Source organism: Mesoplodon bidens (genome assembly GCF_964165515.1).
Source record: "Mesoplodon bidens genome assembly, chromosome: 9".
Taxonomy (NCBI): domain Eukaryota; kingdom Metazoa; phylum Chordata; class Mammalia; order Artiodactyla; family Ziphiidae; genus Mesoplodon; species Mesoplodon bidens.
In genome coordinates this window covers 393,211-416,385 of record NC_138166.1, presented here as the reverse complement: position 1 = coordinate 416,385, position 23,175 = coordinate 393,211, and the positions used below count along the sequence as shown (strand labels likewise).

The 23,175-nt window shown below is 52.0% G+C and overlaps 1 protein-coding gene across 2 annotated transcripts; it reads right to left on the bottom strand.

Annotated features, from left to right (window-relative positions):
* UPP1 (uridine phosphorylase 1) lies at positions 1-21,921 on the bottom strand. Of its 2 annotated transcripts, XM_081244968.1 has the most exons (9): positions 21,805-21,921; positions 20,732-21,118; positions 13,003-13,066; positions 6,859-6,973; positions 5,080-5,238; positions 3,942-4,056; positions 1,232-1,441; positions 845-991; positions 1-204 (listed from the first exon to the last, which is right to left on the bottom strand). In XM_081244968.1, exons 3-9 carry the CDS (start codon positions 13,044-13,046, stop codon positions 65-67), a joined length of 930 nt encoding a protein of 309 aa, XP_081101094.1. In that variant the 5' UTR covers positions 13,047-13,066; positions 20,732-21,118; positions 21,805-21,921; the 3' UTR covers positions 1-64. The 2 variants fall into 2 exon arrangements, with proteins under 2 accessions (XP_081101094.1, XP_081101093.1); XM_081244967.1 differs by lacking the exon at positions 20,732-21,118.
* Between the last annotated feature and the right edge of the window lie 1,254 nt (positions 21,922-23,175).

The following is a 23,175-nucleotide window of genomic DNA, read 5'->3' as shown; positions in this document are numbered from 1 at the left end:
GAGATTGTGGCAATGATTTTATTTGCTGCAAACACCAACGCTCACGTCTGGAGACTTGGGGACCTCAGGCTGCCGCAAGGCACTTCTTGATGAAGTGGCCCACCAGCCGCTGGGGCCGCTGCTGGTACTCGACCAGCACCTCATGGGGGGTGCTGATCTGGTCACCTTCCAGGCGGTTGAGGAGCGTGACGCACACCACGGCCGCTGCAAAGAGCAAACGCCAGGTCAGTGCAAAGAGCGGGATTCTAGCTTAGCTCACAGAGACCAGCGTCCAGGCCTCAAGGGAAGGGGCTGACAGTGGCTTCTGATAGACGGAGAACACGAGAAAGCCAGGAGGGCCGCACTATCCTGTCCTGTCCTTATCCTTTCCTGCCTTTGTTCCCAGGGATTCCCAAGCAAACCCCAGGACCAGCTCGGGGGCCCTGCACCGCCTTGAAAGGCAAGGTGATATGAGAGCTGTGAGGCAGGTGTTCTGGAAGGCAGAGCTGGACCTCCAAGGGTGAGGCCAGGAACTGCAGTGGATTAGCCCCAGTTCAGAAATCCGAAGAGCTTTGAAGGCCAGACTCATTGTAGAGGCCGGCAGCGAAGCCTGCCCAGAGCCGAAGGGGGGACTTTCTCATCTTTCTGGTCTCTGAGTGGCACGTGAATCCCTGCAGAGACACTGAGGACCCTGCCTTGGACCACGTGACAATCCAAGGAGGTCTGAGCGCAGGGGTCCAGAAACACGCCTTGGGGGCAGGGCGGGGGCAAGGCCAAGGCTGGCGATGGGCGGGGCCCGGGAGGACGGAGTTGGGGGGTGGGGCGGGGGCGGGGAGTTGGGGGAGCTGCGGCCTAGGGACCCCACCTCGGAGGCCGCAGGCATTGCACATGGCGGCGAAGACGGACGACTCCATCTCGATGTTGCGGATGCCGGCCTCGTAGGCCGCCCGCAGGTACTCCTGCTTGTCCTTCTCCGCGTAGGAGCATAGCGCCCCGTCCAGGCGGCCTTGCCCTGGGAACGTGGAGAGCCAACGATGGCCCGGGAGCTCCCACCTCCCATTCCACCGCCACCCCCACCCCCGGTCATGCAGTAAACGCCTACTGCATGCCCGCCCCGCCCCCCAGACAGAGATGCTGTCCAGCCCGAAGGGCCCCGCCTGCCCTCGACCCACCGGCCCGCGAGGGAACCAGTGCTGAGACACACGCCCGCAGCGGTGAGGACCCCCGGGCGGGAGACCAGCGCACCCCTCACCTTCGTAGAAGTCCAGGGTGCACATGGTGTTGCCCACGATCGTGGGGAACTCGCCCAGGTCCGCGGAGCACCGCGCCAGCTCCTGCGCCAGCTGCTCGTCCAGGTGCGTGTTCCGGACCACCCGCTTCCCGAGGACAATTTGCTCGAACTCCTGCTTGAAGCAGGCGTCCAACGCCTGCCTGGTGATGACCACGGAGCCGGGCTCCACACCTGCAGGAAGAAGCGGGTGTCCCGGCTGCAAGGGGCGGTCAGGGAGGGCAGGGCCCCGTCCACACACTATAACACTGAAGGGTCAGTAATGCCCTAAACAGAAATAGGTAAGGATCTCTTTTCAGCACCAGATTTTTTTTTCCAATGCGTAGACGCTGCAGAAAGTACAGAAAAGTGCAAAGACAGTGAACTTGACGGGTGGCCCCTCCCCGCAGAGCAGCGTCTGTCAGTTGCTGCTGGAACTGTCCGAGGCTCCCTTTACCAGTATGTGTTCAGCTGGTCCCTGTTTTGTACCTTTTTATTATTTCAGGTTTTGAGTAAGGAGCACTGGGGCACCCCAAACCCGGCTCCTGCGGTCACCAGCTCATGACGCCCTGGCTTCCCTCCAGGACTGACCCACCGGAGGTCCTGCTTCCTGTGCCTCTCTGGGCGTTTCCAAGATTGTACAGACGTCACTCTGCTCCTTGCTCTTTGGTCTTGTAATAACTTTGCGTGGGGTTTGACCAGGAGCCTTTCCTACTACTACGCTACTGCTTACTTTAACGTGATACTGGTTTTCCTAAACATTTAGGGAGGAGGAAGGAGCCGGAAGATCTGTCCCAGAGCCCCACGTCTGCCGCTCTCATGAAACAGGGGCTTCCCTGGTGGCACAGTGGTTAAGAAACCACCTGCCAATGCAGGGGACACAGGTTCGAGTCCTGGTCCGGGAAGATCCCACATGCCGCGGAGCAGCTAAGCCTGTGCCCCACAACTACTGCGCCTGTGCTCTAGAGCCCACGAGCCACAGCTACTGAGCCCGTGTGCCTAGAGCCCGTGCTCCACAAGAAGAGAAGCCACCACAATGAGAAGCCTGTGCTCCACAAGGAAGAGTAGTCCCCACTCGCCGTAACAAGAGAAAGCCTGCATGCAGCAATGAAGACCTAACATAGCCAAAAATAAATAAATTTTAAAAAATAAAGTATAAATTGTGTCTCTACTTTAGTTTAAAGAACAAAAAATGTGGCCAATTGCCAGGCTCGGGCTCTGCTTGCCCCCTGCACGTTCATCTGGACTTCCTCTCCCTTGCCGCTTTGTCCCTATTCTGGTCAACGTGGACTCTCCTCAGGTGCCTCCCCACACCGAGTGCGGACCTGGAAGAAAACTCAGATGGAGGCTTTCATGAATTCATGGGGCCTAGGATTTTCAAGCCACTTCAGCCCTCAAACTGGAGGGTGCAGCCCCCCTCCCAGTGTCAGCTTATCTTCCTCACACAGGCCCTGCCCTTTCCCGGGATACCTGTTGGCCATTTCAGAATTCTCACATCTGGCAGAAACCCTGGAGTCACCCAGTGCTCCCTCCCGAGTGGCGGCCCATGCCAGCCACCCACTGTTCCTCTTTTGGGGTTTGTGGGGACACCATGTCACACTTTGCTGCCAGGGGTTTGGGGTCTGGCTCTATAGTTGATCTCTCCATTTTTATGGGGTGATTCTGGGTGACTCAAAATCCACCCCACTCCCTCCAGAATTCTCTGATTATTATTTTAAAATGCCTCCAAAGCAGGAACTCAGGAAGGATTTGCTGGAGCTCCTTGCCGACGCTGGTGCGATGTGCACAGCCGCGAGTCCGCTGGGTCGATGGTATCACAGACTAAGTGTGCACAGCCTGGGAGCTCGCGGTCATTGGGGTGTTTTCCCGAGAACAACTCCTTTCAACTTTGAATTACAATCTGCAAACACGGATGCTATCCATCAATCTGTCTATATAGTGAAAAGAAAAATGAGATAACGCATTGAGAAGATTTAGGACCTACAGCAATCCTCTTTCATAGCGAGAAAACCTAAATTTTCGAAACAAATGCACAGAGGCCAGGCTGATGACAGCAGGCCTCCTTCAGCAGCTCCCAGCTCCTTGGCGGGAGCGAGAATTACTAGAACCCAGTTTTCAGCAGAAAAACCGGCCCAGAGTTGGGACATCAGAGTAAAGCAAGTTTGCCTCAAAGACTTTGGCTGAAAACTCAACGTGATGTTTAGCGTTTTACTTTCTCACTGCATCCTCTTCTTTCTTTGTTGCCTTTGCGATGTTAAAAAAAATTATGTTGCGAACAGGGGGTGCTTTCAGGCAACCTAAGGGCACATCTGAAATCTGTATGTGCCTCTCTCTTCCCCCTTTGATTTTCCCGTAGGTTTTCTCATAAGGTGCTTCACATCCTTTCAGGAATAAAGAGGAGTGAGCAAAGTGAAGGAGAAAGGCAGAGAAAAGAGGGATTAGCAAGAATAAAAAGAGAAGCAAGCAAACAAGAACGCACACGTTGTATAACTCCAAAAGGACGGGTTTTCGGGTGCCCGTGACCTGGTGCCTTTCTGTGCCTATTTCTGGGGGGTGGGTTGGGAGAAGTAGCTGGACCAGAAAAACAAATAGCAACACGCCTGCTGCTGCTGAGCTCTCCTTGAGCACGGCCCAGGAGGGAGCTCTGGGTCCCCACGCTGCCCAGCCGGCTCCCTGTGGCGCTCTGCACACTAACCTATCCCGCCAGAGGTGCCGATGCGGATGAGGGTGACGCCGGAGCACCGGGCGTGGTACAGCATCTTGATGAGCTCGTGCAGCATGATGGCGATGGAGGGGACGCCCATCCCGTGCTAGAACCGGGGAGAAATGCCAGCGTCACACTCTGGTAGCACCTCTGTGGGTTCTGCGGTGCATTGCTAACTGGTGGTAAAGCAGATGAACTTCCTAACGTACATTTAAAAACTATGAACACTTGGGGAAGTGTAAAGGTTTGCACGACGCTGTCGAATGGATGACCCCTTTGATCCACACCACCCGTGGAACAGATGGCAGCTGAGGACCAGAGGGCTGCTGTTGCTAGGTAACAGACAGCCCCTGGCGTGGGAAGCCCCGCACACGTTTTCCCGTTTCTCCACACGTTCCGCTGCAGCCAAACTCGGTAACTGGCTGGTGGCTCCACCTCCGCGGTTCCGCCTGGGCCGTTTCCTCCGCCTCCGCATCCCCGAAACCGCCCTTCTTCAGAGGCCCTCCCGGTGCCACGTCTGCCGGGAGCTGCCTCTGCGGCCAAGCGCTCTTTGGAGAACGTGTTAGTCCTGCAGTCTTGCCCGTGGGAAGTGCTTCCGTGGATTATCTGGACCTGAATACGTCTTGGATCTTGGGTGTGTTGCGGGTGGTTGGTGCCACCAGACGTCTCAGCTGCCCAGAGGGGTGGGCGCCTGTCCTAGCCTCAGGGGCAGCCTTACTGTAAGGCAGCACTTCCTCTAAAAATGTTCTCTGCAAAGGGAACCAAAACTGGAAAACGAGAACCCCAGAGGTTTCTGTGTTCACCCATCGCTGAACCGCATGTGTGTGAAGTAACACAGGCGGCCAGTGAGGGGGCCACTTGGTGCCCGGCTCTCCTCATGGCCCTGGTTCAGGCAGAGCAGCGTCCTCCCGGGTCTCCAACCTGGGTGCTCACCGTGTGCGCACAGCTGGGTGGGTGCGTGCGTGTGTCTGTACGTGTGTATCTGTCTCTCCTGGAGACGGGCTCCACGACCTCTGCAGCCCAGCCCCAGCCTCCCCTCGACTCCTGTTTCCTCTGTCAGGCTGCGTGCAGGGCGGGGATGGGGCCTGCAGGGCCAAGGGCTGAGCCCACCACGAGGGCAGGTACTCACGCTGACCGACAGCACCGGGCCCACTTTATACATGACGTAGCGGTCGGTGCCCTCACAGATGTCAGGATACTCTGCACCTGGGTGGTCAAGGCCCAGCTCCACGGCCATGTATTTGATGAAGGCTTTCATCCGGGAAGGGCTTCCCCCAACACACACAAACTGCAGACAGAGAACAGAGCCCCCATCAGCACAGGCACTGCACCCCGTCTGTACAGCGGGGGTCCTCAAAGTGCCCCCCCCGCCAGCGGCGGCAGCATCTCCTGGAACTTGCTAGAAATGCAGGTCCCTTCCCTGGCCCCCCCGCATCCGGGGAGCCAGTAATGTGTGCGCTAAGGAGCCCCCTGGTTATTCTGGAGCTCCCTCGAGTTTAAGAAGCACTGGTTCACGGACTCACAGCTCGGAGCAAGAGGCCCCAGCAGTGCAAAGCAATCAGCTCCACACAAGGCAGGACAACCACACCCTTGCCCTCTCCGGGCAGGAAAGCCCAGGCTCCACGCCTGCCCGGGCTCCGTGCATCGTGTGCACAGCAGCCCACGGCACTGGAGAGAGCCGGCGTTTGGAATGAGATGCTGCGGGCCCCTCAAGGTGCAGCCAGGGCCCCACAGCCCATCTGTGACATGGGCTTCTAACCGCTGTTTCCCCGGCCGGCAGAGGCCCAAATGGCCAACCTGTGGAAAGGGCCGGGGCCCTTGGGGGCTCGGGGAGCCGCAGCTGCGCGGGGAGCGGGTGGCTCTAGAAGTAGATCCTTCATCTGCAAAGTGCCATACGTGAAAGCGTCAAAAGAAAAACAGGCAAATAAGCCAGTCTTAAGGACTTGGTGATCAAATAGTTATTAGTCCCTTAACATAAAAAGGAAAATTTCTATAGCCTAGAAAAACTTACAGGTTGAACTTAAGGAAAAAATGAAAACTGAATGAATTAAGAACACGTGAAAAAGAGGGGAAGGGATAAATTGACAGATTGTGATTGACGTCTACACACGACTGTCTATAAACCAGATACCTACTAAGGACCTACTGTAGAGCACAGGGAGCTCTATTCCATACTCCATAATGACCTATATGGGAAAAGCGTCTAAAAAAAGAGTGGATACATGTATATATAAACTCATTCGCTTTGCTGTACACCTGAAATTAATGCAACATTGTAGATCGACTAGACTCCACTAAAAATTTAAAAACAAAAAGACAACAGCACATGGAAAGTCATCCCTCGCTTTGAAACGAGCAGCACAGAAGATCTGGGTGGCTGACAGGACGTGACCTGGTCATGACTTTACGATCGCGTGAGGCAGCCCCGGATCTAGGGTCACTGGCTTGCTTCAGTTTTGAATTCTAAACGTTAGCCCACTTTTCCACACGGGGATTAGACACTTTAAAAGTCCTCTGCGAGGATAAGTCAGGACCAAACTAGCTAAACAGATGGATGTGCATCTTAAATGACAGACAGCAGACACATGCGGCTGCTCCTCCTGGGTATCCCTCCCCCCCCCCAGAAAAGGATTAGTGTCTGCTCCTTTCTAGTCTCTCAGTGAAGCATTAGGAAATTTATTTTACATTGTTTCAATTATAGGAACAAATACGGCAGCCTCTGTGATCGTTTTCTTGCACTCAATAGTTCATATTCTTGAAAGGTAACAATTTGCAAAAATCCGATCAACATATAACTTCAAGAGCCCGTCCTCTGTCACCTCTGCCCTGTGTGGCACAATCGACATGTGTCACCTGAAAGGGGGGTTATCTTGGGGCAAATGCCCAGAATCAAAACCCCTGCTTTTACCTTCACGTCTCCAAACATAGTCGGGAAGTCGTGCGTGCTGGTGCTAAGGCTGAAATGGTAGAGGACATCTTCTTCCATTGCAGCCACGTGGGGATTGCAAAGCTGTACAAAGTCGCTGTCCCAAAACAGGAAAGGAGGCAGTTTAGAGAACCAGCGTCCAGGGCCTGTGCATCCGGAGCCTGTGCTCCGCAACGGGAGAGGCCACAGCAGTGAGAGGCCCGCGTACCGCCACAAAAAAAAAAAAAAAAATTCTCTCTGCAAGTACTATACTCAGGGCAGCTCCAAAACTTGAAAATGGACCTCAGAACCCATGGGGAAGGAAAGGGGGGGACAGGTGTACATGTGGAATTAGGTGACCCACACGTGTGAGTATCCAGAGCAGTTCCTGAGGGACCTCCCAGAAGAGAACCAAGGAGCCCTAAGCTGGGTTCCCAGAAGGCAGCATACGGCCCTGGACATCATCAAGGCGAGAGGCCACCAGAACCAGGAGAGGTCACCGCCCAGGATGGGGTTTCCCAGGGAACCCCAGCAGAGGTGGGTGGGGACGAAACTGGGAAAAGTGGTGGATTTCAAGTCCATGTAGGAATTGATATTAAGACATAAAATTCTTGTTTTTCCAGTGATGAAAAAAATTCGTATTTTAGGGCAAGATGAGAACATTTTAAATATAAAATTTTTCTCTGCCTGTTTCCGCCTCCCCCCCACTTTACTGTAGATTGTGCATCTGCATTAACCAGACCTCCTTGGGAGATGACCTTCCTTCTTCATCTTGTGAGGGGCCATGACGACCCATGACCCACTACTCACTTTGTACCTGTAGATCTGGATTGTGTGCACTGTCAGCAACACATCATTTGACATACAACCCTTTGTCTCAAAAAGTTGGAACTGAGGGCCATAGTTAAAGAATTTCTTAAAGCCAGGGAGGATCCTCAAATTTTTTGTGAACGGATTACCAAGATGGGAGGCCATTGGTCTGTGGTCTGACTAAACTGACCAGACCTGATACTCAGAGCTTGATAGGAATTTTTTTTTGGGGGGGGGGTTCTCCCCTAAGCTAAGTGAGGGAAAGTCAACATTCCAACATAAATGAATGGGCATGTCAGTCGTTTGATACACTGAGAAGGCCACCCAATTCTTTGAGGAATTAAAAACACAGCTGCCCTTGTTTTACAAATCTAGTATTTACAGGACCTGAGGTGTGCCTTCAGAAACATCTCAAAGCTTACCAATCCTTTCACCACTCCAAAATCCTCCCCTATTTATCTTCAGAGGTTTGAGGAAGAAAAAAAAAAAAAAAAAATCCTGGCCTTAAGGGGAAAAAGTCCTCCTAGGAGGAACTTGCCTTTCTCCTTCTATGCCTTTGAGATGCAAATATTCTACCTGATCACCTCCAGAACGGATTATCTCTTCAAAATCTTTTTAAAATGCAGATTTCAGGAAAGCAACTCTTATCCAAAGAAAAAAACAAAAGGGGGATAGGTAATTTGGAACTTGACTTGTCAAGGACACACAAATCTTAAGTGTCTTCTTCATAAATAGTAGTAAAAAGGGTTTGGCCCTCTAGACAGGCAACCCTGTTGCATCTGCCAGAAACCCAATCTGAATCCAACTTCTTTTGTAACTGAAGGGATTTCTATTATTGTTCCTGACTCAGGGCTGAAATTGCGGAACTTTGGGATCTATGGGGTCTCTGTCTGTGTGTCTGTATGTGTCTAACTGTATTGTCGATGTGTAGTATTGCCAAAATTAATTTGTATAAGAGCTCTATTTAATTGACTTAAAGGAAGTTAGCTGCTACTTATATACATACCTAGAAATATAAAAGAAACTATCTCGAATGAATTTCAGAATCGTGTGAGCTAGGATTAATTTTAATTTCATTAAAATTAATTTTAATGAAAGCAAATGGTTTAATAGACATGTCTTTACAGTCACCAACATTAAGTATAATACTCTTACTGTACCCAGGTTCACTAGAAATTACATAAGATCTTATTATTCCTGTTACAAAATTTGTCAGCAAGAAAAATGACTTGGTATGCTAAACTTTTAAGTGAATTAAATGGAAATGATGAGAGTTTTGGTGTAAACTCTAAAGGAATAATTATGTTTTAGGAATGTCTGCTTAAAAATAGTCTCTCCAGATTTAGATAACTTGAATCTTTAGAGTTTTGTTAGATTAAGTTAAATGATGGGAATTCATTGACTATCCAGAATTTATTTCCAAATAAGATACTGAAACATTAATTACTGAACATAGGCTTCCTTTTACAGAGAAACTAAAGATATTTAGGACTATTAATAAAAATATATTTGGTGCCACACTAAGACATTTTCTGATAGAAAAAAAAACGATGTGTTTTCTAGAAATGGTAAATAGTATGTATAAGTCTGCTAATGTGTGGGATGCTAATGTTTGGGATGCTAATGTAAAAGACAGTTCATAATTGCCTATTTGTTGGTTTCTGCTGGATACCAGGTTTCAAGGTTAAGAATTATAATATATATGTAACTAAAGCCACTAAAATAATAAGGGAAACATTTCAGTATGCAAGGAAAGTAGGAGGCATGTTTTCAGCCAAAGAAGGTATGAGGAATGGAAATCATTTTGTTCAAGGGAAAGAAATTAATTCTGTCCTAGAGCTGTTTTTTTTTCTGCATAATCAATAAAGTAAGGGACAAAAGACAGAACATTATAGAAGGTGTGTGGAAAATGGAACACTGAGAAAAGAGTTCTGTGTGTGGTGAGACTGGGATGGCATTGAATTGAATTAAATACATTTGTTATTAAGAGTAGCTGATGCAAGACTGGAGTTTGGTTTTCTCTCTCTGTTAAGAGAATAAAGTTTTCTTGGAACATTGAGTTGCTTTTGGTAATGGACTGTGTAAGTTTCTTTGCCTTTTAAGTGAGCCTTTTAAGTGAGCTGTGTTTGCTTGTGAAATATTTTATTGTCACTTTAGTTAAGTGAATTAAGTATTGTTCCACAGTGACCTATATCCTATTTGACCAAGTGTTTTAAAACTTTTTTTATATTTTGACAAACTCCCAAATATCAAATTCTCCCTGAAGTTCTTTTGACCTCTAGCTAACTCTGGGGTTCTTCAGAGAGGACCCCTGACGCATCTCAGAGGGAGGAATATTAAACTAATTAAGCTTATTTGGTATGTTAAATTACATGGGAAGCATTGTCAAATGAGTGGTGATAAACCTTCTTAGGTTATATTGTATGGGTAAATATTATTAATATACATATTCTAGAAATTATATGGAGCGCCTAAGAATCTGATATGTCCTGGTAAATGTTTATAGTCATAATTCTAGTTCTTGTCTTAAAATGTTGTATAACACAGCAATAACCAAGTTTCTTTGACAATTGCATTGTAATCAGATCTTTAACCTTGTGTTTTTAAGTTTTTTGTCATTTATAGACTGCTTCATCTTCAAAAAGATTCATAGAAAGGACTTTTTGGGAATTCCCTGGTGGTCCAATGGTTAGGACTAGCTGCTTTCACTGCAGGGATCTGGGATCAATCCCTGGTTGGTGGTTTTGTGTTTGGGGTTTTGTTTTGTTGTCATTTTGCCACGCTGTGCAGCTTGTAGGATCTTAGTTCCCCAATCAGGGATTGAACCCGTGCCTCCTGCAGTGAAAGCCCCCTGCAGTGAAAGCGCAGAGTCCTAACCACTGGACCACCAGGGAATTAATTCCCTGGTTGGTGGTTTCTTTATCTGTTTTCCTGGTGTCAGGAAACTCTTCTCCTCAAGCTAATTATGACTTACAGCAATTTGGGTAAATTACTCCCTTGTAAGTGGAATTGAGACATTTATCTTTTCTTTCTACCTGATCTCTCCAGAAATTGGCAACTCTTCGGTGCCCAGCAGCTTTATCAGGTAATAAAATTAATTACCTGATAATTGTTAACCGAGGTCTGTATTTCCTACCTCAGACTCACTTCTCAGATGACTCCTGGTTGCTATGTTACATTACTGTAGAGTTTGTTTCTGAAACTTATCTCAGTCATCTATCTTCGGATGAAGATCACACGTGCCATGACCTGCAACCAGGGGATTATGCATATGGCAAAAGATATCAGATAAAGGACTCTTTACAGCCACCTTGGAAGGGACCGTATCAGGCCTTCTTAGACTTCCACTAAGACCAACACCATCAGCACCATTCAAGCTAACATTACCACCAATATCACTAAGTGAGACCATCCTACCTGGCCAATTTAATGACACCTGTTCTGAACTTGGCCATAAATACTCCTTTTCACTAGACGTTAAATACTGGGTAGCTCTTAACAGGACTCAGTAGACCTACGGAAAAGTTTATGGCCTCGGATTTCCCTGGGTTGGTTAGGAAGATGCATAGTTGCTTTCCCTTGGGCTTAAGTTCACCTGCAGGTATCCTTGAAAACAACCCCTGCCAATCTGCCTTTAATATGAGGACTCTGGGTTTCTATCGGTTTTCCAGTGGTATGACCATTTGGCTGAGATATTTGTTACCTCGCCTTATGACATATGAAGAATCAAATTTCTGTTCTGAATGATCATCTTCCAAATTTAGTAAACGTACTAGGAAAATGGTTTGGTTTAGGAGGATCTTCGCTGAAACCCTTACTAATGACATTAATTTTACTGTCAATTTTGATCACATCTATTGCTCACTATAAATTAATGAACATGCACAAGGTACATGCGAGGTTGAATTGGCATAAATTCTACTGGACAACTTGGAACTGACAGTCCTTGCCAGACATCTTACTAATACAACCCCTTAAGAGGAAAGAAAGGAGCAGGCTATTAGGTCTGGACATCAAGGGACACGATGGACCCAGGGCAGGTAAGCAACCACCCTGGCATCAAAGGAACAAATATTTGATCACCTAAGGCTTTCTATCAAAAGATTAATGATCAGAAGGGAGAAACTGATGAAAAAGTTCCTATTTTAAAATCTAAAATGAGAAAAATTTAAACATAACATTTCCTTTGTCCATTTGGATCTCCTCCCTTCCCTTTAGTGTGGGTTGTGCCTCTGTACTAGCCAGACCTCCTTAGGAAACAGCATTCCTTTTTAATCTCATCAAGGGTCGGGACTCCTTAAGAGATAACCTTCCTTCTTAATCTTGTGAGGGGCCATGATGACCATGCCCACTACTCTGCACACGTAGATCTGGATTGTGTAAACTGTCAGTAACACATAATTTGGTATTATTACCCTTTGTCTCAAAAACATACATAACCGTGTTTTGACCTCTTATGGGTGAAGCAATGCTCAGAGCTTTCTGAAAAACTGTCTCCTGGGTTATAATCCTCAGATTGGCTCAAATAAAATTTTCCTTTTCTCTTCTTAGATCAACTACTGAGTAATTTTTTTCATCAACACCAGCAATGCACAAATATACATAAAAGAGTGGCCATGTGGGGCTTCCCTGGTGGCGCAGTGGTTAAGAATCCCCCTGCCAATGCAGGGGACACAGGTTCGAGCCCTGGTCTGGGAAGATCCCACATGCCGCGGAGCAAGTAAGCCCGTGAGCCACAACTACTGAGCCTGCGCGTCTGGAGCCTGTGCTCCGCAACAAGAGAGGCCGCGAGAGTGAGAGGCCCGCGCACCGCGATGAAGAGTGGCCCCTGCTTGCCGCAACTAGAGAAAGCCCTCGCACAGAAACGAAGACCCAACACAGCCAAAAATAAATAAAATTAAAAAAGAAAAAAGAAAAAAAAGACTGGCCATGTGAATCACATAGTGGAATAATGAAAAACTGCAAAGAAATAAGGAAAGTATTGAAAGGTCAGAACCAAGAGAGAGCTGGGAAAGAAGCAGGGACTGTGACTCAGAAGAGTGTCCAGGTGTAAAGAAACCCCACTGGACACAGGTCTGGGCACCCCGAGCAAGTGCCCAGACGTCCTTGGGAAACAAACATCCCAAGGCTACGAGCAGCGGCCCTGGCACCAGGGGCCAGGGGTCTTCAGCCAGCTCAGCTGTATGCCCACTAAGTGGTCAGTCCTCCGGGCTTCAGGCTCTGACGTGAGAACCAAGGTGTCCACGTGTGTCCGCTGTTAGAAAACTGTGTGGCTCAAAGCCATCACAGTGATCCTGAGGATCACTGAGCCCAGCCGCATGCAGGTCAGAGCCTTACTTGTGATTTCCAGGTTTCTTTGTTTCAGCCCCTGGGGAGGCCATCCCTCCGCTGAGGCAGGACCCTAGGAGAAAACAGCACAGAGTCTGTTAGAAGTAATAGTCAACATTTTAGGAGCTTATTTGAGGGCATTTCGATTGGAGTCAAGGGCGCAGGGGAGCGGCAGATGGAGAGAAGGTGGAAGCAAAGCAAGGACGTGACTGACGGCTGCAGCGTGAGGCCCAGGAGGCCTGTGTGATTGGTTGTTTGTAGCATTTGGACTTTGTAGCCTGGAGGCATTTACAGCTTAGATTTCAGTTTGCTGACACAGGCTGCCTCGGCATTAGAGACACCTCAGGGCAATGGGTTCCTCGTTTAATTACTTGAACACCAGTGGATCCAACAGGAACCAAGGTCACTCGGACCGTCAGCAAGGCCACACTAACCTGTGGAAGGTTAGTGCCATCAAGAGGAACCCGACACATTCACATCACATACACGCACATGTATAAGACCTGAAGGGCTGCTAATTCAGAGCGGAGCTGGCAGAAATGTGCCCAAAGCGAGCCTGGGTTGGCATCTCCTACTCTGGTAGGAAACCCTTCTTCACTTCCTGGTCCTTCAGCCAAGACTGCCCTGACCCAACAGACCACACCTGGGTGCCTCACGCTTCTAGAATTTTAACTCTCCTCCAGCAGGCCTCAAGGACAGCTCAGGGGGCAGAGAGGGGCCCGGCAAAGGCACCAGCTCTTGAGGGCCTGCCATGAAGGGAAGGGAAAGACCTGAGGCAGGTAGGGATCAACCCCTGCCCTGGTCCCGCTCCAGAACCAGAGGAAGGGAAAACCATGAGACACAACCGCAGTTCTTACTGGGGCTCAGCCACCAGTGCACTGACCCGGCACCAGTGCCTGCAGAGCTGCGCCCGAGCACCTGCTGGGTGAACTCAGTGAGCGGTCTACAGCGGAGCTATAGCTCCCCCATCCCCAGGTCAGGCTCTCTACCTGCTACCCCTCACCAGCCACTTACCAGAAAACCAGCCTCACGAAGCTAAAACCCAAAGCCCTCGTTTTGGAAAAAAGGATTGGTGGCCGCTCGTACACTTAGATCCTGACCATTTCTGGCAAATTCTGAAAACCAAAGAACACTGTCACAGTTGGGTCTAGAGCACCGAGTTTCCTGGAGTGCTGCTTTGTCTCTCTTCACCTAGCCTTCACCCTCCCTTAGCATTTAGAGGACACTTCTGAGGAAACGTCAGCCTGTGAGTCAACTGCAAATTGACTGACCCCAAGGAGGGGGGTTATGGGAGCTTCCTCTCTATAGCCAGTGGGTCAGAAGCACAGATGATAACCTGGACTTGTGATGCGGGGCGGTGGGGGCGCAGGCGGGCAGTCTTATGGGACTGAGCCCTCAGCCTTTGGGGTCTGACACTGTCCCCAGGTAGACAGTGTCAGAATTGAGTTGGATTGTAGGACCTCCTGGTGTAGGAGCTGGTGTGGAGAACTGCTTGGCGGTGTGGGGAAAACAAAGTAGAATTCTACTTGATGATCAGAATCTTAGGTCATAGTTTGCCTTTACAGCATCCATCAGACAGACTGATGCAGACAGCCCAGCTTCTGAAGAAGTCTGGCTTCCAGGAAATGCAACCCTCGGCGCCTCCATCCTGCAGTCAGCAGCCGCTGTCCCTCTGGGATCCACCTCACTGTCTGCAGTAAGTGCAGACGTGCCTTGCGGGGAAGCCAGCCCACAGCCCTCATTAGCGGCTCTCCCCTGTCCATTGAGAGATGAAGCAGGGCTTGGGGTCACCTCCGCCTGCAATCCGTCCCCTCCTGGCTGCTGGCTCTTCCTCTGGGGGTACGGGATGGGGAGCTCAGAAAGAGGAAGAGTTAGAGGTGCCTTCCCACAGGGCAGCAGCTGAATCAGAGGTGCACAGTGCACCCCAGAAGGTCCCCAACCCTTATTTTCCAGGAAAGTAAGCTCAGCCGCAGAGAAGACATCCTGTCTGGCCTTGCAGAGAAAGTGTTGCTCTCTAGGCCGGGTGGCTTCTCCTGCCCCTGAACCAGAGAACCCGTTTCCCCTGCCTCGGCCTTGCCCTCTGCTGCCCCAGACCTGGGCTCCTTCCTGAGTCGGCTCGGGGTCTGCTTGCCCTTGTCCTCCCAGTGCCGGGGGAGTGCTCCCCGCCAGGCTGCGACCCCGCCCTCCCCCCCACCCCCAAGGCAACTCCTCCTTAGGCCTGGGCCTGATCCTGCGGGCAGCAAGGCTTTACTGAACCAACTCTGCAGAGAAAACCGCAGACTTTTGCAATGTTCTAACTGGAAATTTCCCCACTAAATATCTTACGACACTTATAGGTGGAGTGAGCACACAGGCGGGTTCACCTGGGAGTCACGGTAAAATCACCAGAGCCACATTTTGCTCTCAGAAGGACCTGGGTGCGGAGGATCAACGATATGGCCACCACCACCCACCACCCACCCCCGCCCACTGAAACAGGTCAAAGGTGGGGAGGAGGTGGACCTCTCAATTTACTTCCCCTGAGACCAGTGAGAGCAGAAGGGGGAGCCCAAGGGACACTCTCCTCTCACTGGCAGGCTGGTCGCTCACCCAGACTCCCCCTTATTCCATTCCAGAGGCCACTAGCGAGGGGAGCGGGCCCCACTGTTGTGAAAGGAGACCCTGGTGATGATTAAGAAGGGAGCGTTAACCACGCAGGGGCACAGGGCGATGGTGGAGTCTCAGAAGAAATTTTCAAGTTAAAAGAAAAAGTGCATGAACTTGCAGGCAAACACATGGCACCAGTCATTCCTGTAAACGGGGAATGTTACCTCCATCAGCCACCGCAGCAGCCCCCATGGTGTACCCCGAGGGGACTCAGGATGGAAAAAAGCAGGACACTGGCCCCAGGTAGTGAAGATGCACATCAAAGGACTGACTTCCATGAGCTCAGACTCTTGCATCTTACCATACACAGAAAAGCACTGAAATCATTGAGATGCCTGCTTTTCCGATTAATAGTAATCTTTTAATTACATGTTTGTTTGTTTTTCAGCAAAACCCCCTCTACATCCTGGCTCCCCCCTTACCTCTTCAGAGCAGTCCCTCAGAGCTTTCTGAGAGGCTGTGGGCTGGGCTAGACCTCAGTAAGGCCACAGCATAGAACATACTTCCCAAATTTTAGGTTGTGCATTTTTTTTCAGTCAACAAGCTGCATTATTTTTTCTAACCATCAAAGGAATCAGGAAACAGGCCCAGGGAATGCTGCAGTCCCTTTACCAACGAGGCCAAAGTTTGGTCCACTGGGGTTTAACATGGAGAAGAGTCCCCCAGGGTCCACTGCAGTCTGTTCAACCCCGGGTCACAACTTAAGGCCTGGACAAACGCTCGTGGGGGGATGCCCCACCGTCTGCTCTGCACGCAGAGGCCCAAGGGCGGGCACTGTCCAGCACTGCCCTTGTGCAGTGCAACTAGGCACGGTCATTCATAGGTGAGCTCATTCAGAGAATGTAGGGAATGTTTCCGACAACCGCTTTTTCAATTGTTTTCCTGAATTAATGTTATCATGCACCTGGACCTGCTTCCTCCAACAGATAGTATGTATGTGCATTTCCTAAGGACACACACTTGACATCATACAGCGGACTTCCAGCCTGGACATCATCCCAGGTCGAAACGTGTGGAGCATCCACTTCGTTTCCTCCGTGGCCGAGAAAATCCAGCTTGCCAAACCCCATCATTGAATTAGCGCCACAGCGCTGTCCAACCAGGAAAGACTCAGTGTGGTTGGTGTGTTTGCCCCGCCTCAGCCCCTATGGCTGTGGATGGAGCTGCAACATCAGGGGGTATTCGGGCACTTGCCTGGTACTTGTAGTTCACCTTTTTAGTAACTTAATGCCTTTCTAATTGAGTATTATCTGTAAGATAGCAGGAAGTGCTAAGCATTGCACACGTTAGTCATCCAATGTGTAAAATCACCAACAGGTAGCTGTCCTGGCTCCTCAAGGTGTACTTATTCAGGTTAGAACCCGCACCCGCTGTGGTGTGTGTGATCTGAAGGGAGATGAGAAAGACCCAGGGCTCCGAGAAGCTGGAGTCCACTGCAGCAAACATGAGTGACCATGAGCTGCAATGCAGGTCGGCTGACGGAAAGCCAGGGAAAGGTGCGAACAGCGCCCGGAGGTCTATCTAGTTCAGCGTGAGGAATGTTTCTTAGTGGTCCCTGACTAGGAATAGCCAGGAAAAGATGCGGCATAGAGAGGACAGGACTAACGGTATTTACAACAAGGAGACGTGAAACCCCATGAGATGTGTGGAGGGTGCAGAACAAACAGCTCAGCCAGCTCAGCATGGGGAGATAGGATCGGGGCGCTGGTTAGGGGCCAGGTGCCCAGACAGCCGCGTGTCACCACCGACAACCATCCTGGGGGTGACCGGGGGACTCGGAAAACCTGGAAGCAGGGAATGACGGTCAGAGGTTTGTATATTGGATCCACACGAAGGGCTCCAGAATGAGCCACTGTCACATAACAACTATTCTGAGCTAAAGACTTTGAGTTCCCGAAAGCCCGTACCTGCCTGAACCTAGAGACTTCCAAACATGTCACGACCTCTCCTAGGAAAAAACTCTTTTCTCTGAAAAAAACCCAAACAGATATTGTCCTATCTTGTATCTCATCTCTTTTCCTAAGGGACCATTTGTCTCTCCGAAGTCCTCTGTGTTTCCCTAAGTGCCCTTTCTTTGCAGTACGCGGGCCTCTCACTGTTGTGGCCTCTCCCGCTGCGGAGCACAGGCTCCAGACGCACAGGCTCAGCGGCCGTGGCTCACGGGCCCAGCCGCTCCACAGCATGTGGGATCTTCCTGGACCAGGGCACGAACCCGCGTCCCCTGCATCGGCAGGCGGACTCTCAACCACTGCAACACCAGGGAAGCCCTCCCCACCCTCTTTTAAGATGGTATATAAGCCCCAAATTCCAACTACCTCCTGAAACCACATTTTTCTCTGAACTCTCCCATACACACGTAAATAAAAATCTGTCTTTTCTCTTGCTAATCTGTCTTTTGTCTTTTTAATCTGCAGTCCCCCAAGAACTGAATCTAAGAGGATAGAAGCTTTTCCTCCCTGCCATTGGATTTGAGAGGCACACAGCGTGAGCAGAGATGCAATCAGAACAGGAAATTGTGGCACCTTCTGCATCCAGGAGGCGAATCCAAAGGGCTGGAAGGTGGTATCAGGGTGAGGCTGCCAGGGATGCCTGTGTCAAGTAGGAGGATAGGGAAAGAAGGCCACAGTGTGGTGTTCCAAGCAAGGGGTGAGGTTGGACGTTTCATCAGGGGCACTGGGTTCCTGCACAAGGTGCCTGCAGCCATCACCTGAGGCAGAAATGCCGGGGGATACAGGGCCGGTAGGAACTAGGCGCCTGGGGCCGAGTCCAGTACTAGAGAAGCATGGACTTTCCACTCTGTCTTTCAGGGGGCAGCAGGGTCCCAGGTGAGCCCTGGTCCAGACACAGGGCTTCCAGGAGAGCTGACGGCTTTCCCACAGCCCAGCCGACCAGTAGCGGGAGACCCCGCTCCTGAGGACGCCGCCGACCTGGAGCTGTCTCAGCAAGCATTCCTTCTAACAAACACTGTCCCAAGGGCCGCGGGTGTCCTCAAGTTGTCTCCGCTCACCTTCCAGGACCCCATGTTCTCTAAACAGGAGGGTTTCACTAGATTCTGGCCGGGAGGTGCCACCTCCCAGAGAACTCTGATCCTGGCTCTGGGGTCTCAGGTCCCTCGACTGTTAGGGGACCCGATGGGCCCACTGCCTGGGGCGCTGAGCCAATAAACACACCAGGTGCTTCTGATTAAAGCAGGAGCCTTTACTGCTGGTAACAAGTAAGGAGACAGGGAGCTAGCCATCCAAGCACTGTCTCCCCAGCAGCAGGATGGGGACGCTTTAAGCCAAGGGCACATGCGTACTCATGAAAGGGCACACGTGACCTTCCGTGTAGATTGGAGTTCTGGACACCCTTGCCCAGTGGACAACATGCTCCAACACACAGTGCATGTGCAAACATGGCGGCAATCCCACCCTTGGGGCAGAGATTTTAGCGTTAAGAAGAGGCAAAGGTCACTCTAGGTTGACAAAATCCAGGCACCTGATTGAGTAAGTCACGTGGGTCCCAGAGGTCAGCAGGTCAGCGTCACCATCCCTTAGGCACCAGTTAATCTGGTGGTTGGGCGCTTAAAGGGGTTTGGATCCTGCAAAACAGCTCAAGAATGTGCTTCAGGCCGATCTTTACCTTTGAAACAGAACTGGGAGTCTTTATGACTGATTTCTTGTCTATGGTGACTTCTCTTGCCTGAGAACAGCTGGTGGTTCCTGAACTATTTGTTCTTTTTTAAATCATTAATTACTGAGAACTACTCTCTGTTTCCACCTGAGCCACAGGAGGCCATCGCTCACCTTCCGCCCAGCCACCACTGAAGGGAGCACAGTGCGAACAAAATTCGCACTCTAGCTCTCAATGTGGGCCTGTCTGCGCACGTTACAATTTCCCTGTTGCCTGTTCTACTTCCATGAGATACGACATTATCTGGTTTGACCCCACCCCTTCCTTACTTAAGACTGTCTCAGCAACACTACCTGTGCAAAGTCAAAACGCCCTCCAGTTGGTTTCAGTTTTCTTGTTTTGTTTTTGTTCTGTTTTATTTTAGTTTTAACCCACTAAACCAAATTCAGATAGGTGGGTTACTTTGGCATATAGCTAAGTGTGTAAACGTTTATAACTTTTTTTTGGGGGGGGTACGCGGGCCTCTCACCATTGTGGCCACTCCCGCCGCGGAGCACAGGCTCCGGATGCGCAGGCTCAGCGGCCACAGCCCACGGGCCCAGCTGCTCCGCAGCATGTGGGATCCTCCCGGACCGGGGCACGAACCCGTGTCCCCTGCATCGGCAGGCGGACTCTCAACCACTGCGCCACCAGGGAAGCCCATAACATTTTTTTTTTAATGAATGTATTTCAAAAGTGAATCTGTGTGCGTGTATATGGGAGAAAGGGAGAGAGAGAAGGGGGCAGGGAGGAAGGGAAAGAAATGTTCAGGGTTTACCTTTAAGAAGTGGGAAAAGCTGGAAGTTTCACTTTCTGTTATATGTTAGTTTTGGTTCTTTTTTTTTTTAACAGTGAGTTTGTATTAATGTTATGATTGATGGAAAAGTCCACTTGGACAAAAGCCAATGTAAAGAAAAACTACTTTGTCTGTTTCAACTGAAGTGTTACTTCAGTGCCCACCAGGGCTGAAAGTCCTAGGAAAGAATATAATTCATGCCTGATAAACCTGGGTGAATTAAGGAGTCTACTAGAGAGATAACTAGAATGTCAGTTTGGCCTCTGAAAAGGGAAAAAAGTCATGGAAGACTGGCTGAGAAGTGGGAGAGGGGAGCCCAGTGCTGAGAGCCTGGCAGAGTGAAAGCAGACAGGATGGGAGGGGTTGGCAGGGTGGGAAACTCAGGTGGAGGCAATCTTTCTATTCAGGGAAATCGAAAGTCTTTTAAAAGCCAAGGTCACAGCCAACGAGTAGAACCAAAGGTCTCTTTGACCCGGAAAACAGAATAAGTGGGGAAAGATGGGCCAAAGTGAGGCCAGGCTAGTCAGGGCAAGGTGGCGGAGAGGCGGACGGAAGGACGCAAAGCAGCCCAGGGGAGTGCGGAGCGCAGGGTCGCCACGCCTGGAGCCGGCCTCGCAGGCCTTCCAGGAGATGGCCCGTTCTAACCTGGATTTCAGACGGGGTTTCTCTGCAATTCACCATCGGCGGGGAGCCGCCCAGGGCAGGGCTGACCTCTGGCGAGGAGGGCCAAAGACCGCCAGTCCTGGAGGGGGGGCGGTGGGGCAGGGAGGCTGCGGGCCGGTGACCTTGAGTCCCCGGGTCACGCCCCGACCCCGGAGCCGGCGAGGCTGCCCCAGGTGCCAGTCTTAAGAACAGCCTGCTGCGTACAAGAGCTGCAGATGGACCCGCTCCCCGGTGCAAATCGTATTTGTGTCAGATACTCTGTGATTGAAGTTTCTCTTTTGACCTGCCGGACACCTCGACGCCAGTATTTTACGCTGTGACACTTTGTTGTCTGTTGGCTCAAGGCGCTCACCTGAGTCTATTTGAACTCTGCAAGTACAGTAACACTCATTCTCCAAAACGTAATTTCCCCTGTCCCCCCACAAGAAGGGGACGTTCCAAGTGCTCCCGATTCCCTTCCCGCTCAATTTGGACTGAGGAAGACCTGCCCAGCTCCGCCACGCGCGAATCGCCTCCGCCAGCTGGACCCAGCATCCAGACGGCGCCCTCCGCGCAGTCTTCCCCGCGCGCCCTCCGCGTACACCCTCCCCGCGCGCCCTCCGCGCACATCCTCCCCACGCCCCCTCCGCGCACAGCCTCCCCGCGCGCCTTCCCGGCACATCGTCCCCGCGCGCCCTCCGCGCACAGCCTCCCCGCACATCCTCCCCGCGCGCCCTCCGCGCACAGCCTCCCCGCACATCCTCCCCGCGCGCCCTCCGCGCACAGCCTCCCCGCACATCCTCCCCGCGCGCCCTCCGCGCAGCCTCCCCGCGCCCCGTCCCCGCGCGCCCTCCCGGCACATCCTCCCCGCGCCCCCTCCGCGCACAGCCTCCCCGCGCCCCCTCCGCGCACAGCCTCCCCGCACATCCTCCCCGCGCCCCCTCCGCGCACAGCCTCCCCGCGCGCCCTCCCATCACATCCTCCCCGCGCGCCCTCCCCGCACATCCTCCCCGCGCCCCCTCCACGCACAGCCTCCCCGCAGATGGCCCCGCGTCCGCGAGCCCGAGTCGTCTCACCGGCAGGTCGGTGATCCCCGAAAGCAGGACGCCGGCCGCAGACACTTCGCGCGCAGGGATCGCCACGGGTTGCGTCCGACGCGTGCCAAGAGCTACCGGCGAGTGAGTGGAGTAGGGCTGCCCGGGGGTCCCCGCCCTCCCGCCAGCCCCTCCTCCCTTCCCGGGGCCCCTCCCCTCCCGGCGCCCCCGCCCCACCCACGCCTGGTTTCTTGTTCCGCAGCGGGCAGCGGCGGGTGACCAGCAGGTTACTCTTGAAACCGGTTGCCCCGCCCAAGACACCTCCCTGCGGCTTCCTCCCTGCCTGACAGCAGAGACCTGGGGGACAGAGGTGACTACCCGAGGTCACCGCTCATGCCAGAGCCCGGGTGTCCGCGGGGCCCACCCCGAGCGCAAGCCGGGGGGCCGGGGGAGAGTGGCAGAGAGGGTGAGGATAGGGAGCCCTGGGCCCCGGGGTAGGAGCGGGGCCGGGCAGACCAGCGCGGTCCGCTGGGTTTCTGTTTGGGACCGTCCTGGTCCTGGGAGCACCCGGCACCCAGGAGGGCCCGGGAGGAAATGACTCATTCATTACCACCAGCTGAGGCGGCGGAACTGCCTCCGGGTCTCCTGCCAGCGCCGCCTGTCCCGTCACGTACCCGGGCGGGGGGGTACGGGGAGGAGGTGCGGGGAACCCTGTTCTCTGGGGCGGCGGATGGCACTGGCCTCCTACCCCTGGGGGATGAAGGCCTCCTTTTCCTTCCTTTCCAACAGGCTGCACACGAGCCAGAAAACCAAATACCAAAGACTTACCTATTTGTTAAGTTACACCTGGTAAATGTGACACCTGGAAACAAGTTGTGTCCAGTCTTCTCTAAACGACACAGGTGAACCCAGCCCAGCCCCGGCCAGCTCCAGCGCGGCTCCCTCAGCTACCAAAGCCAAGGACACCCTGCCGTCACCGCCCCAGGCCAGCCCAACCCACCAGAGAACTCCAAAGGCCTCTGCAGAACTGGTTGCCCTGCACCAAGTGGTAACACCCATTCAGTCGGGCTCACCCAAACCCCAGAGTGATTCCAAGGTCGGATTCTCCCAAAGCTGAGAGTATTTCAGAGATACTCAGTGAGGCTTCCTGCTGCTTCCCACCGGCCAAGTCCCTCTGCAGCCCAGGGCGGCCCTACTTCCTGGATGCCTCTCAGAGCCACGGTGGAAACCCTGAAGAAACCCATCAGGAGGCCATGAACCAGCATCACGGGGCAGAGCCAGCATTTGATCCTTAATGAGACAGGATGGAGGAGAAAAGCACCCCTCCTGGCACACGTGGTGGGGGGAGGGGGGGGTAAGGTACCTCCGTGTCACACGGTATTCTCAGGCCGCCCACCCAAACATTCAGGAGTG